General features: G+C 40.3%; 1 protein-coding gene across 2 annotated transcripts; it reads left to right on the top strand.

The window, feature by feature from the left end:
* Positions 1–308: 308 nt before the first annotated feature.
* LOC144201269 (protein Wnt-2b) lies at positions 309–10,396 on the top strand. Of its 2 annotated transcripts, none has more exons than XM_077723761.1 (5): positions 309–822; positions 4,771–4,991; positions 6,269–6,546; positions 7,422–7,686; positions 9,200–10,396. In XM_077723761.1, exons 1-5 carry the CDS (start codon positions 653–655, stop codon positions 9,427–9,429), a joined length of 1,164 nt encoding a protein of 387 aa, XP_077579887.1. In that variant the 5' UTR covers positions 309–652; the 3' UTR covers positions 9,430–10,396. The 2 variants fall into 2 exon arrangements, with proteins under 2 accessions (XP_077579887.1, XP_077579897.1); XM_077723771.1 differs by lacking the exon at positions 309–822 and adding an exon at positions 4,212–4,248.
* Positions 10,397–15,142: the final 4,746 nt, after the last annotated feature.

Genomic DNA, 15,142 nt, shown 5'->3' with positions numbered 1-15,142 from the left:
TGTTATTATTGTCGCTAATATAACAATTGCAGCGTCTTTAGCATCCTTATATGTGTATTGTTACCTATTAGAGTGCATTGGAGAGGGAAAAGAAATGTATTGCCTTGTACTGGTTTGTTTTACTGGTGCATTACTGAGCCAAAGCCAAACACACTTACACACATACTCAAACCTCTTCAATATCTCCCTACTAGTCAGTCAAACCCCATAACCTCCAATGGGCGTTAGCTGGTGCCCTCCCCCCATCCACCCCCGTCTCTCCCTCTCTCTTTCCCCCTCAGTTCCGTCAGTGCGTACTCCGGTCTGATAAAGGACGGGTTGGGTCCGAGCATCACTCCTGGTACGGCAGTAAAAGAACCAGCTCGCCTTCAGGACATTACTCCTTTTTTTCCCTTTTTGCCTCTGAATTGATCCCACACAAGGATAAACTCGCCCGCAGCCACAAAATCTGCGGCCTGCGCACTTGTGTCTGGTGCGCTCAGGTGAGGTGGCGCAAATGGCATCCAAGACACGCACATTTCGCAGCATGGTGCCGCACGTTGGATAACGGCACCTACATTTTCTCCCTTATCTTCAATCGCTCTTGACAGCTTCAGCCGGATTTGGATCAGTTTTTGAGAGAGGAAAACCACGAAGGAAAAAAAAAAAAAACATGTTCACTATCAACGGGATTCTGAGCGCACAGGCAGCCCCGATTGTGAGTCGCGGTCCCCGGGGGGTGTCATCCAAATCAAGGCAGAATCCGAGAGTCACTTCCAGGATATATTTTGCATGTGTTTTGCTGCTTTTGCTGGTCACACCACGAGTGGAATCTTCATGGTGGTGAGTTTCTGGCTAATTAAAAGAACTCATAGAAAATTGTATTGGTTGTATGCGGGATTGTTCTTTTTTAATAGAGAATTCATATTTTAGAAAAATATATTTTATCATTCGCTCATCATCTTGACTCAACTTCAGTTTTTTTTTGTTTTTCTCTTCTTTTTGCCAAACAATCTCCACAACCACTGTGAAGATGAGCGGGTCAGAAAATGAATGAATGCTCAACAGTATGTATGAGCTTCATCGTCACATTATCTGCCATCATAATGGAGCAATAAACTTAATTTATGTGGCAATTGTCTTGACACATGTTTAACTCAGCTGAGACTGGCATTAGCAGTTGAATTATTTTAAACAGGGAAGAGTGTTCAGCGTGTCGGCCTCACAGCTCTGGCGTCCTGGGTTCAAATCCATGTCACGTACAACTATGTAGAGTTTGCATGTTCTCCCCTGGCCTGAGTGGGTTTCCTCCGGGTACTCCGGTTTCCTCCCACATTCCAAAAACTTGCATGGTAGGCTGATTAGACACTCTGAATTGCCCCTAGGTATGGGTGTGAGTGTGCATGTTTGTCCGTCTCCATGTACCCTGCGATCGTCTCATTCAGGATGTCCCCCACCTCTGGCCTGGAGACAGCTGGGATTGGCTCCAGCACCCCCACGACCTTAATGAGGATAAACCGGTTCAAAAAATGACAAATATGCCATAGAACGGAATTTATGCAATGGATAAAAAAAGTTTTTAAAAAAGCAGGTGTTTTCAAGCTTTTCAATAAAGGATTACAGTGGGTGCAGGTTTTCATTCCTACCGATCACAAAGACACCTTTTCACATATCTAGCGACTAAAAGGTGTAATACTTGTAGTCATGTGCATGTTTTAGTAAAAACAGTTTTTGAAAACCACAAATTTGTGACCAAATTTGCTGGTTGATGGTCAATTTATCAGGTGGGCTTGTTCCTGTTAGGAGCTTTTGAAGCATGTAAATCCCTCAATTTTCTGATTAGACAACAAACATCCTATAACTGTTTAATTCGTCTTATAAGCATGTTGATTCAAAATACTTCTGGGGCACCATTACTCAGTGGTAGAGTACTCGTGTCCCAACTAGTAGGTTCAGGTTGCATTTACGCCGCCCTGATGGCAATGTCAAAGTGTCTTTGAGCAAGATACTAATGAGGCTGCAACTTTTAGTTGGTGAAGGAGGAAATAGTGTTGGAGTATTTTGTGTATATTGAAGGTAGAAAGGCATTTATCCTGCTAAAAGCCTTCCAGGTGACATCCTTCCAAATGTGACACCACCTCCTCCAAAGTTCTAGAAGGATTCAGTGCAAGCCTGTCTAGTATTCCTAACGATGTTCTTGAAAACTACACACAGACAGCCTTACTAGTTCTGAACAGCACAAAGCAAAAACAGAAAGTTATAAATGGCATTCAATTCAGCAGGCACTCCAGATGGTGTCATTCCACCAGTCCAAGAGTTTAAGGGAGGTAGTGGGCAGGCTGGTTATCTCTGTTCAGCTACAACATAGACTCTGTGTGATTCTGCTGTAGCTGTTCCAGAGAAGACTTGTTTTTCAATGTAACCATGGAGATGACCGAAATTAACAATGCAGAATGTTTCATTCATCAATCACACATTTCACAAGAATTAGGGTAGAGCAGAATCTGGTGTTGGAGAGATACATCTTGAATTTTGTGAGACCATGTCCTACATGGAAGACCGGGAATCAGAATGTATTAACAGGCTTCCCAACTCCCAAGGCTAAGTATCTACCAAAAATCACATCACTTTTTCCCAAAATAATGTGTCGTTAAAAGGTAAAGATTCAATGGAGCATTTTGCCACTGCTTTCGGTGATCACTTCATGGGTTATGACATTCTTTCGTTTAATCACAACAAGAATAAAAAGTCCACAAAAGCATCAACAATGCAGACCCTTGATCATCACTAAAATTATAGCGTTGCTACCTTACGACAGAAAGATTGGTGAGATCATAGAGGAGAAAAAATGAGAAAACATTGAATTTTGAACCATTAGAAGATGAGGATCCAAGCCACCCCACTGACGGAAGTGAGCCTTAGATAACCATTGAGATTTCAGCAAAATCTGGAAGACGTAAGTCAAGACGTAGAAATGCGTACGTTATCTTTGTTGCTCACATCAAAGAAAATGCAGATCAGTTGTCGAAAGATAAGAATTCCACAAAGAATTGTCACAGTAACAACAATTTGAGCCGGCAAGTGTTCTTGGTGACCAATCAGTATCTTGAAAGCCCTATGGTGGACTCACGTTAGGGTTAACCAAAATGACATACCTCATTGTTGCAGCAAATTTCTGTTAAGATTGTGAGTATCTGAGTTTCCATTGCCCTCTGAAGTGTGTAAAATGCAAATTGCTCAATAGTCAAGTGGTAACGGAAACACAAAAATTTATAAACAATTATCACCTCGCTTCAACGAGTTAATCTTTGGAGGAGCTCCAAATTCAGAAATCAGAAGAGAAATTGATGAATAAAAGGATTCTATGGACAATGATATGATATTTGGTATTATGTTAAAGCTATGATTCAATTCAATTCAAAACACTTACACATTCTGTACCTGGTTTGAGTTCAAAATAGGAGAGTTATAAAAGTTGATAAGAAATTAGTAGGGAATCGTCATCTGTGATGCATATACCTGTAAATTAAGAATCCCCATGTTCAATGATAATTTCTGACACCTTTGTTGAGTACCTTTTACAAAATGCGATTTTTGCTCATTTCTAAATGTTTATTTCATATTATTTGGAAGTTTGAGTCGACAAATGGGATCATTATGAACAATGAAAGAATAAATATTTGTCTTAGATTCCATTGGTTCAGTTTATTCCTTCTTTTTTCCACCCTTGTTATGAAGGAAGTGCCACTGAGTCACCCTAATAAGTGTCTGTTTTTTTCTTCTCTCCTGGGTATTGATTTTACAAAAATTGTGTTTTTTTCCATCAGATTTCTTTTATAATCTAGTTAATTAATGTAGATATGTTCAGTATAAACAAGAGTGACAGTAAGTGTCATCAAAGAAATGCATATTTTCCATTATCTAGCGGTGAACATACAGTAAGATGGCAGCCAGTGAAAGATCTCACACTTTCTGATCTTCATCCACCATGTAGCACACAAGCATGCTGTTTTAGGTGTGCAGATGGTGATTTACAATCCAATAAACTCAAGTCCTCTTGACTCTCAAGACAGAAAGAGGCGAAATTAAGGATGAGTTGCTGCTCGGCTCGTCCTCGCCTTTGATGAGCACTCTCTTGGTCTTCCTCACCTCTAATCCCTCTCTTGCGGGGTAGAGAGCTGCCGGTCGCCATCACCTTCACTCGAAAGACCTCGTAAAACGACCACACAGCTATGCACTTCATGACACCCCCTTCAATGACCCTCTGAGGTGATGGCCGCTCTCCGGCACACACTTGCACGTATCACTTTCAGACATTACCGTGGAAAAGCTGGCAGCAGTGTTTCATGTCTGTTTTATGAAGGCTGTGTGGAAGATTGGACAGAGCGTGGGAGAGACATGAGTGAAATGAGAGTTTAAGGGAATCTCAAATGGACAGGGTTTTACTATGAGGCCCCCTGCCCTGATTTGTGACAGTGTGGTTTTCAACTGCCTCATTGGGAAACATTTCAACATACGTCCAGGTGGAAAGAGGTTAAGTGCTTGTTTATTTGCACAGAAGGGTAAATGTTCCTACCTCCTCTAGACAAACTTTAAACATTTCTTTTAATCCACTTTCTGTACCAAATGCTATCTACTCATCGTTAAAGGTCTCCTGTAATGAAATGGCAAGCCAATGAAGGTGGATCTCAGATTGAATTGAAACAAATGTAGCTCTCTTCACATTGTGTCAGGATATACGGTACTGGAAAACTTGACTCAGTTTACCACTAGTGATTTTTCCATGCACAGGTACATCGGTGCATTGGGTGCCCGTGTCATCTGCGACAACATCCCTGCCTTAGTGAACAAGCAGCGGCAACTATGCCAGCGCCACCCCGACATAATGCAGGCCATTGGAGAAGGTACAAAGGAATGGATCAGAGAGTGTCAGCACCAATTCAGACACCATCGCTGGAACTGCAGCACTCTAGAACGAGATCACTCTGTGTTCGGTCGTGTCCTCCTGAGAAGTAAGTCTGTCGATAAATAATTCCTATAGATTTATGACAGTGCTTTCCAAAGCATAATGCGGCAATGGAACCCAATGCCTTAAATTTTGCGGGACAAAAAAAACGAACTGGAGAAAACAGGAAAATCTATTCCTAAAAATTAGATTGATAGAGAGGTACTGTAAGACATCATCATTTGATATGGAGATACATATACTGTCAGTGGGGCGAGGGGAAAAAACATTATTGAAGATGTAAATATTTGGAGAGATATTCATTGTCAGACAAACAGCACTAGTTGGAATGATGAACAGCAATGCCCTCCTTCGCCTCCCACACAAACACACCCATGACACCCACAGCCCCCCTTTCACTTCACCTCCCACCCCCACTAATGAAACAAGACATTCCAGACAATGTAGAGTCAACAGGTTGGATAACAGACTATTCTTGGCTCTTTTATTTATTATCAGCAATGTAAAAGAGACTTGAAGTGGACAACCATGTATTCCCTGTTAGAGAAAAGCTTATATAAGAATGTCTGGGGTTCAGACAAAAATATGAATACTAGGGGCTAAAATACAGATACAATACCGCAGTCTATTACATTTTCCATCTTTTTATTCCATATTTATTTTGCTCATTGGGCTAAAACTGCAAATCTAAGACTGAGCATTTTTGGTCAATCTTCTGGTGATCTAAACTTGCGTTTCTTTTTTACTTGACAAAAGCATTTATTACTTGGCAATAGTAGCATTTAAACATAATTTACCCGGAAATGCCATCGGTGCACAATAGTACAGTTTGGTTAAACATGATCATTCTCAAATTTGCAAGAATGTGCTCTGAGATGGATTTGTATATTTGAGATATATTTGATAATTTGACAGGCATGTTTCCGATGACTATTTTAATACATATTACTTGGCGAGAGTATGAAAATGTTGTTTGCATTGTCACAAATTTAGGAAATTGAATTGAATCGAATGCTTTTATTGTCATTATACAAGTACAATGGGGTTTAAAGGGTCCCCATAGAATGCACACCTAAATAAGTACTCACAAAAGTTGGATATACAATAAAAATGAAGTTGGGTAAAAAAAAAGTGACTAAAGTGGTTAGCAGGAGGTAGCTATGTTGTGTTAGTGCAAGTACCAAAAGGCAAGATAAAAATTTGGAGAAAATTCCTTATTGATATGCATCTCACAACTTTACAACTCCAACAGTATGCTGGATTTACTGATTCTTAGTGTGATATGATGGTTCTTCCACACTTTCTCTTTTGTCACTGTTACAGGCAGCCGTGAAGCAGCTTTCGTCTACGCCATCTCCTCTGCTGGGGTGGTGTATGCACTTACTCGTGCGTGCAGCCAGGGCGAACTTAAAATGTGCAATTGTGATCCACACAAACGCGGTCGACACAAGGATGAGCGAGGAGAATTCGACTGGGGTGGCTGTAGTGATAATATCAACTATGGCATCAGGTTTGCCAAGGCATTCATAGATGCCAAAGAGAGGACAGTCCGTGATGCACGGGCGCTCATGAACCTGCACAACAACCGCTGTGGCAGAACTGTGAGTATAAGGTCATTCTTTATTGAGCCCGAATAGGGGAAATATCATAATGCATTCCGATGGCACATATTTAAACTGTGATGAAAACATACAACACCTTTTCATCAATGATATTATGATCACTCAACACCAAAAAGAAGTGTTGACTCTTAGAAAGTTTTTCTCCCTCATCACTAGAACCATGGCAAATGAAAAATGTCAAACAGAATATCATTACTTTGACATCAACATATGCATATTTTTCTTTTGTGCCATTTTAATCTATTAAAACAACCGAAACAAGGTTTACAAAAGGGATTTTGATAGCAAAATAATAACTGCTGCTTTTAAAATAAACAGCAGAAAATTACTACTGCAATGCTATCTTAATCACATGAATTAGCCTTTTATGCCTTTCACATTGCACTCAATAAACTGTTTCATTTTTGTTCTCACGATGGTAAAACACAATCACACACTAGTATATAACTAGACACTCTGTTTTTGAGCTTCCGTAAACTGTACATACTCTGCTCTTCGAATTGGTTGGCATTTTTCTTCCTAATAGCCGATGTGGCAAGGCAAAATTATCAACCAAATCCTCATTTGGAACTTGAACGTTGTGCTGATCTCATTACCATGGCAGGGAATGAATTAAAACACACATTTTCTTTTAATATGTTGCTGATTCCTGTTCTCAGAAATCAAGGCAACATTGTACAATGCATTACATTTTGTAAACAGCTTTATTCATTTCGGTAGCATGTGAATCCCTTTCGTCCACTGATAACGCAGGGAGAAATGTCTTTAACATATTGTTTAGTCACACGATCTAATGATGTTCAACTCGGACAAACTATTAATAATGAACTGCGCACCTGTCTCTACTCATTTAGGCCGTGAAGCGTTTTATGAAGCTGGAGTGCAAATGTCATGGTGTGAGTGGCTCTTGCACTTTGCGAACATGCTGGATGGCCATGTCAGACTTTAGAAAGACCGGCGACTATCTGAGGCGGAAATATAACGGTGCAATCGAGGTGACGATGAATCAAGACGGAACAGGCTTCACCGTCGCCAATAAAGCTTTTCGGAAGGCCACCAAGAATGACCTTGTCTACTTTGAAAACTCACCCAATTATTGTCTGCCGGATAAATCAGCAGGTAATCTTCTTCCTCGTTGTTAGATGGGCCCTGTACTATGTTATGTGTGTATATTAATGTCTTTGTTTGCGTGTGGATGTCAATCACATCAGTCACAGTTGGCCTGCTGTGTGATGTCTGTGTCAGTGGAAGCTAATATCCATCAAGCCTGGGGGACATGGTCATTTTGTGACCACCTGACCTCTGTCAGTCTCCACGAACACAAACACACACACCCGCTGGTTGGAGCATGTCTCCCCACCTTCACCTAATGCACCCAACTAGTTATGACGGCCTCTTTTTGGTGAGCCCATGGATGAAATGCTTGAGCAATCTTTAGGGATCAACACCTCTGTCTGTTTTCCCCTTCATCACTGTCGATCGGTACATCCTCCCCCTCTTTTCTCACCTTCTCAGTGGAATTCACAGCCTAGGGACACAAGCAGCTAATTAAAAAAAATCACTTCTTTTTGTTTGCCAGTCTCTCTCGCTCTCTGTCTGTCTGAACTAAGCGTAGCTGGAGGGCAGAGTGGGCCTCAGAGTGTGAGAGCCTGTCTGTCTGTCACGCTCCACTGTCCATTCAACCATCTCACACACACACACATCCACACCCAATGTGGCTTCAAAGGGAGCAATGGCTTGGGAAAGGCAGTGTAACTATAGGCTACTCTACCAACAGCACATAGCTGCGTATGTGTCTCTGTTGTTCTCTGCACAGCATGTTGTGATAGGTAGCAGTTCAAACACGCAGCTTCTCAAATCAAACAGCGGCAGTAATCTCCGTGTGGGTGACATTCACACACCTCACACAAGCATAGTCATACAGACAGAAACATGCTCAAGTATTACATGGGCAATACCATCCTCTCATATTTAGCCATGTGTTAGAGAACTCATCAGACTGTGCTACACAGAGCAGATAGATACATATAATGAGCCCAAGCATACTGTGAAAGCAACCATTTTTATTTTTAAGGCAAAGAAGTGCAGTAGCCAAGTGAATCACCTGACTTGAACCTGATTGCACATACATTTTACTTCCTGAAGACTAGTGAAGGTGAAATGTTCCCAATAACAAGCAAGGGGCGAGACAGTTACAATCTTTTGCCTGACAGTGCAATATTGGGGAAGAAATCCAGAATTTTGTCATGTCTAACATTTCCAAACGTCAACCTTACAATGCTTTCAGTCACCAACCGAGTCGAACTCACATGTGTCGACAAAAACAGTTGCCAAAATCATTGGTCTCCCAACATCCAACCTCACAGAACTCGAGCAGTATCTGTTTAGCAAGTAGCTATCATAACACAAGACACCACAAGGTTTAAAAAAAAAAATACTAAGATTAATTGTTACCTCTGTGGTTCCTCCGTGAATAGAACAGACTCATTTTGGTAGGGTGGCCTAACAGTAAATGACTTGAGCATTAGTGATTGGGTGCTCGGGCATAGTACCTTGCCAATATGGGCTGTAATTCATAGAAGAAACCTATACACAACAAAAATCAATATGACTAACATAACTTTCTCTGCAGGTATCATCGGCACCGCCGGGAGGCTGTGCAACAAGACATCGCACAGCCCAGATGGATGTGAGGTTATGTGTTGTGGACGGGGTTATGACACCACCAGAGTCCTGCAATTGACCAAGTGCGAGTGCAAATTCAAATGGTGCTGCGCCGTGCAGTGCAAAGACTGCATGGAGGCTGTGGATGTGCACACATGCAAAGCTCCTAAGCGAGCTGAATGGTTGGACAAGACCTGAGAGTACGCCCCCCCTTGTGATGTAACCCCACCCCTTCCCCTTTGCAGGCCATTCTGCAGAAGACGCCATTCTAAAAAATGTGTCTGAAAGTGCTCTGCATCTCCGCCATCCCCCTGTCCCATCTCGAATCATCTTTGCAGGCTTATGTACCCGTTTGTGTCAAAGTGGTAGAACTCAATGCCCTCAAGTATAAATACAAAGCCATTAGCCCCTGTTTGCAAACCGCTGGTATCGGAGGATGAACAGTGACAAAATGCAAACTTGGGGTTCAGAAGGATAGGCCTCAAAGTTTCAGTCCAATGGAACTTTTTTTTTCTAATCGTTTTTGTTGTTGGGTTTGGATAGTTTGCTGCTTTCATAATGCTCAAAGACACATTCTCAAATTTAACTGAGCCTTTGAACCAGTATTATAACAAAATTGTTGGATAGTCACATAGTTGCCTTGACTGTTATGAAAGCAGTAGTGAACTCTTTAATCCCAGCAACAATTGCTGTTTTTTTCTTTTTTAATTTTTAATATTTTTTTTTTATTAGACTGTGCACTTTGACCAGTGGACATTGAAGCTAATGATGTCAAAAAGAGAACTGATGGAGAAAATGGAAATCGATATTGTTTGAAAAAAATGGACAGATAAGTCATTGAAATGCATTTGAATGCATTACTGTAAGGGAATAAGAAAAGCCTTATTAATGATTTATTTAAATTTTACTAATTGTTGCTTTTCCTCCCATGTTTGAACGTGATGCACTAATGACTGATATAAAAGCGCTGTTGTTATTGTCAAGAAACAAATGGTGTCATATTAATGCCAGAGATGATTTGTGGCTGCAAAAAGAATTTGTGCACATTAAAAAAAAATAGTACAATAATAATATATGTGCTCAAAATTTTAACCGATGTCCTGATTGGCTGTTTGTGCCAATGCTTTGACACGGTGGCTGCAATCAATAAAATGAATAAAATTCACACACACAAAATTATTTTCACCACCAAAAATTCTAATCATTTTCCAGTGTGGTGTGATTGTGGGTGTGAAGGGGTGTATAAAAAAAGTAAATATAGTATATATTTGCAGGTGCCAAAATTATTTGCGTGAACACGAATCCTATTGTTGGTGTACACATTTTTTCATGACCACAAATTATTTTTACAAAAAAATTCTTGGTGACATGCACAAATTATTTCTTGCAATTTGGCTTTATAGATGCAAACCTGGACCATCAGTCAGTCACACAAAAGCCACAAATCTCTAACACATTTCATAACTTTACTTTTGAGCTTGCTTGTATAACTTGTGTACTATATGGCCTTATTCAACAACAGATGTTCATATGAAATATATCGTATATTAGTATGTCACTAGATCTGTGTTTCTTTTATTTTAAGAGTTTAAAAAAAAGCGCACAGATTTAGCAGATGATAAATGGGCGATTCATCAGCAAATATCCTAATCATGAAGTTAGATTAGATTAGCAACAAAAAATACATGACATTGAAGACATACACCTGCAATTTAACGGTTATTACAGTTGAAAACACATGTTTACATAAACTAACATAAGAAAATGATTATTTTCCACTCACTGTTTGTATAATTAAGAAACACATACCTATTTCTGGTTTCCACTGTTTGTGCAGTTATCTGTCAGAGACAATATTTGATATGCACTTGTGTTGGTGTCAAGACCAGGTTAGGGAATCTGTGAAATGTGAGGAAAATTATGTGAATAAATATAGTAATTGTCTTTTCAGGTGTTTGTCATCTGCCAAACATTGTCTACAGGTATATTTAGCAATATTTGACTAATCAAATAACTAAATCAAATAACATAACACTGGCATACAGATTCATTCACTCATTTTCCAAACCGCTAATCCCAACTAACTATGGGCACCAGGCTGGGAAAAAACCTGAATTGGTGGGCAGAGCACAAGGAGATGGACAACCATATATGCTCATACTCACGCCGAGGGGCAGTTTAGAGTGGCAGAACATACATACTCCACACAGGGAGGACCAACCAAGGTTTGAACCATCGACCACAGACATGTGAGGCCAAGCACTTGTCCGCCAAGCTACTGACATGCAAATTTAAAATAAATGCCGCAATAACTAAAAATAAAATATGAAAAGTTCTGAAGGATAAAATCAAAATAAAAAAACTTCAATCACAAGTTAAATTGCTCACACGGTACCACAACAAGCCATGCCACCAGCAACATAAGTTTATATTAGGATGTAGTAGATTAAAGACCCTGGCCTCACATCGCAACCGTCATTACTTACAATTCCAGGTGGGTCCCAGCTAATGACAAGATGGCTGTAATTACCCAGGGTTGTTGATAGCTGTAGTTTGGAAGCAGTCATGCCACATTTAATCAAAGGGCAAATATTTTCCAGGTATTTTCCCTGTTTTACACCCTTGTCTTTGCCAGACTTCCAGTCCAGATGATGCTCACGATGACAGGAAAAGAACAAAACACAAGCAAGTATGTAATGAACATTTCTATTTGAATGTTCCCGTAGACAGAACTGTCTGTCATTGTCAGGGTGGTTGACTGAATATTAAGGGGGGTTTATTGATCATCAGATCACAGTTCGTAAAATCACAACAAAAATAAACATTGAAAGACTTTGGACTCTTGAATTTCCATTAGTACATTTCCTAGTCCATTAACATGGTGGTGAGTGGCGGTGAGTCCATGACAACAAAAGTAGTTGCCCAGAAAACAAGGTTTTCTTGACATTTTGATATAACATAATACTCTGTAAAACCAGTCTGACTGAATTGTGAGAACTCTGACAACTTGCTCAACTGAATGTGTGACGAAAGAACAAGTCAAATGGATGGAAGAGATAGAAAAAGAAATGTATTAGGTTCCCCAAAGGCCCGGTGGGCATGCTTATCAGTAGATCCTAATCTTTGGAGAAAGAACCTAGCAATTCATCATCATTACCAGACCCCACCTGCCACGACCCTCCCCAAACACCTCCCTCCAGCTCCCACCGGGTGCTCTGGATGCCGCCCTGGCTTGGAGGTAATCCAGCCAGCTAACCCACCAACAGCCACCCAATGACCTTCACCTTGAAGTGGTTTTAAGACATGCGATATGTTTCACACACATAATCACATGCACGAACATGCGGGCCAGAAAACCTGCCTCTCCTCTGTCCCGTGCCAACTGTCCCCATGGGTTTAGCCTTTTTGTAGCATGTGAATTTAAGGGAAAGGTACAATATACTTTACAATACTACCAAAAATATCTGGTAAAATACACCGTGGCTGTACACTAATGTTTTTCCCCACTGGTATGTACAAATCCTGAGCCAAAGTGAGAGTATTGTTTGGCCTGATCAGGATGGGCTGTGATGCGATGAGGCTTGTATACATACGTCATTGTGAGAGTGTGTTTATCTCCCTTCTTCTGAGGGAATTTACAGACACACCTCACAAGGTACAAACAACAGTGACCTAGAAAAATAGTCGAAATTCCATCTACATACCGTAGAATCGGGTTGTTTAAGCAGACAGCACACACTGATACACAAGGAAAGACAAAGGTGTGTGAAACGGGAGGTCAGGGTCAAACTGTGTGGGTTTCACAGACGTTGAAGATAGCAGTGAATGAAACCAGCTGACAAATGTGGATTTTGACACCAACCGCGTGATACTAAGGCTACTTGACTTTTTTAATGAAATGAGAAAGTTCAACTCTTTTCAGCCAGCATGTCTATGCCCCGTAGGCCAGCCTCATTGTCCTTTGGGAAGGAGCAGCCAAGCCAACGTGTTTACGTGTGAATCCGCGCGGCTATCAGAAAATGAAACAAACAGAAGCATGTTGCCCTCAACTGGTATTGTCCAATCTATCAACACCGTTTGACCTGTCGCTGATACACGTTCCCCATCTCATCGTGCACTCCCCCCACTTTTTGTCTTTAGCGTCGTCGTGAGCCGCTTCCACACCTACGCACACATTACTTGTCTTTAGTCATTGTTATTTTGTGTAAGATTCGGGCACAGGAAAATGTGGTAATGGGTAATAATGACGTGACAACAAAATAATACCAACATTTAATTGGCGGAAATTGTACCATTCACAAAAGTATGTTTGGCCGCCACTCCCTAGAAATATTGGCTCTAATTTAGTTTTTCCACACAATTACATTACATTAGAAACCTGAAATTCAGTTTTTTTCTTCATGTCATTAGAAATGATTTTTGCTGGCGATGGTGATGGCTTTCCCTTTATAAAAAAATAATAACAACTATCTGGGAGGTCATTTTAGATTATGGGGTATCAAAACTGTAATCCATCTATATATTCCTAGAAGAGTGGAATCTAAGATTCCAAAAGTATTTTTGTTAAATTTTAGGCTGGTGCCACTATTTGTATCAGTCTTTCACTCGAATTAAAAGGAGTCTAAATTCCACCAGTGCCGAGGAACATGATCTTAAGCAAGGAGACAGTACAGTAGCCTTAGTCTCCTAGTAAACAAAGGTAAACAGAGCAAGTGCTTGGCATGAAATGGAGGAATACTGCGCATAAAAACATTTACACAGAGCTGACATGGGAACAATATCATTTCACTTTTTACAATAAAGTGCTGGTGGAACAAAAACAAAAGACACAAAGTAATCTGTCCCTTCCCCGCCGACAGGGAACTTGTTTAGGCTTCGGCCTCATTCGCCCAGTGTGGCCATAATTCGATCAAGTCTTATGAAGCTCTCGTGCCATCTCTAACATTGCAGTGCATATCAAAATATAAAGCTTTTATTTAATACACCCTCAATGCAATTTGATCTAACCCTACAGGGCGGTGTATAACTGGTTAGATGTAACAAGTAAATGAATGAAACCATTTTCCTGCACCTAATATCTGACTAGAACCGTGTGCTATTCCTTGGCCACCTCCAGGCTCAACTTTTCAAGCGATTGATTATTCCTCGCAAATGATAAAAAATATGACTGTGAGGAGTTATATAGCCAAGTTGCTTTACCATTTGCGTGCAAATATCAGATACGGTGATGCTATTTATGTTAGGAGTAAATGAGTAGACTTAAAAAGATCCATGGGTATAAAATTATTAAGCCACAATTGTTCTAAAATGTCTCATTGGAAACATAAAAAATTGGCATTGATAGAAAGTCTATAATATTTAGTATATATATAAATCCTGACCTGTAGAGGACGCCATGTGCCATTGCGAGCACAGTGTACACTGGGGGATGAAGCAATTCTGGTGTCCTTGGTAGAATAGCTGTGCTCAATACTAGGGAGGTAAAATAACACACTGTGCTACTTTTGGTAACCAATTCCAGTCAGATGGCAACAAGGGGTGAAATGCCAGTATAAACTTTCCTGGTGATAAGAAAAGGAAAACAGAAGATTCCTGTGGATGGACATAACGCCTTAAAAATTCAGCTGGTTTCAACATTTTTCAACTGAAGCAAAGTTAAACTAATCAATTTCTGAATTAAAACATTTCAGCATGTCTTTTTGTTTTACGACTTTAACCGTGCATTGTAACAAAGGGACAAAAGAATCTAAATATTTAAACGTTTACTTGAAATTAGCAAACTAATATATTTCAACTAACCACAAAGATGACCAGATTAGTGCCATGGACCAATGTGTTGTACATTTCTGTGACACATAATTTCGATATCCTTTCCTGACAAAACTTGATCTTGCTCAGACTCCTCTCGTGC

This window comes from Stigmatopora nigra, chromosome 1 (genome assembly GCF_051989575.1).
Source record: "Stigmatopora nigra isolate UIUO_SnigA chromosome 1, RoL_Snig_1.1, whole genome shotgun sequence".
In the NCBI taxonomy this organism is placed as follows: domain Eukaryota; kingdom Metazoa; phylum Chordata; class Actinopteri; order Syngnathiformes; family Syngnathidae; genus Stigmatopora; species Stigmatopora nigra.
This window is presented reverse-complemented; position numbering and strand designations above follow the sequence as displayed.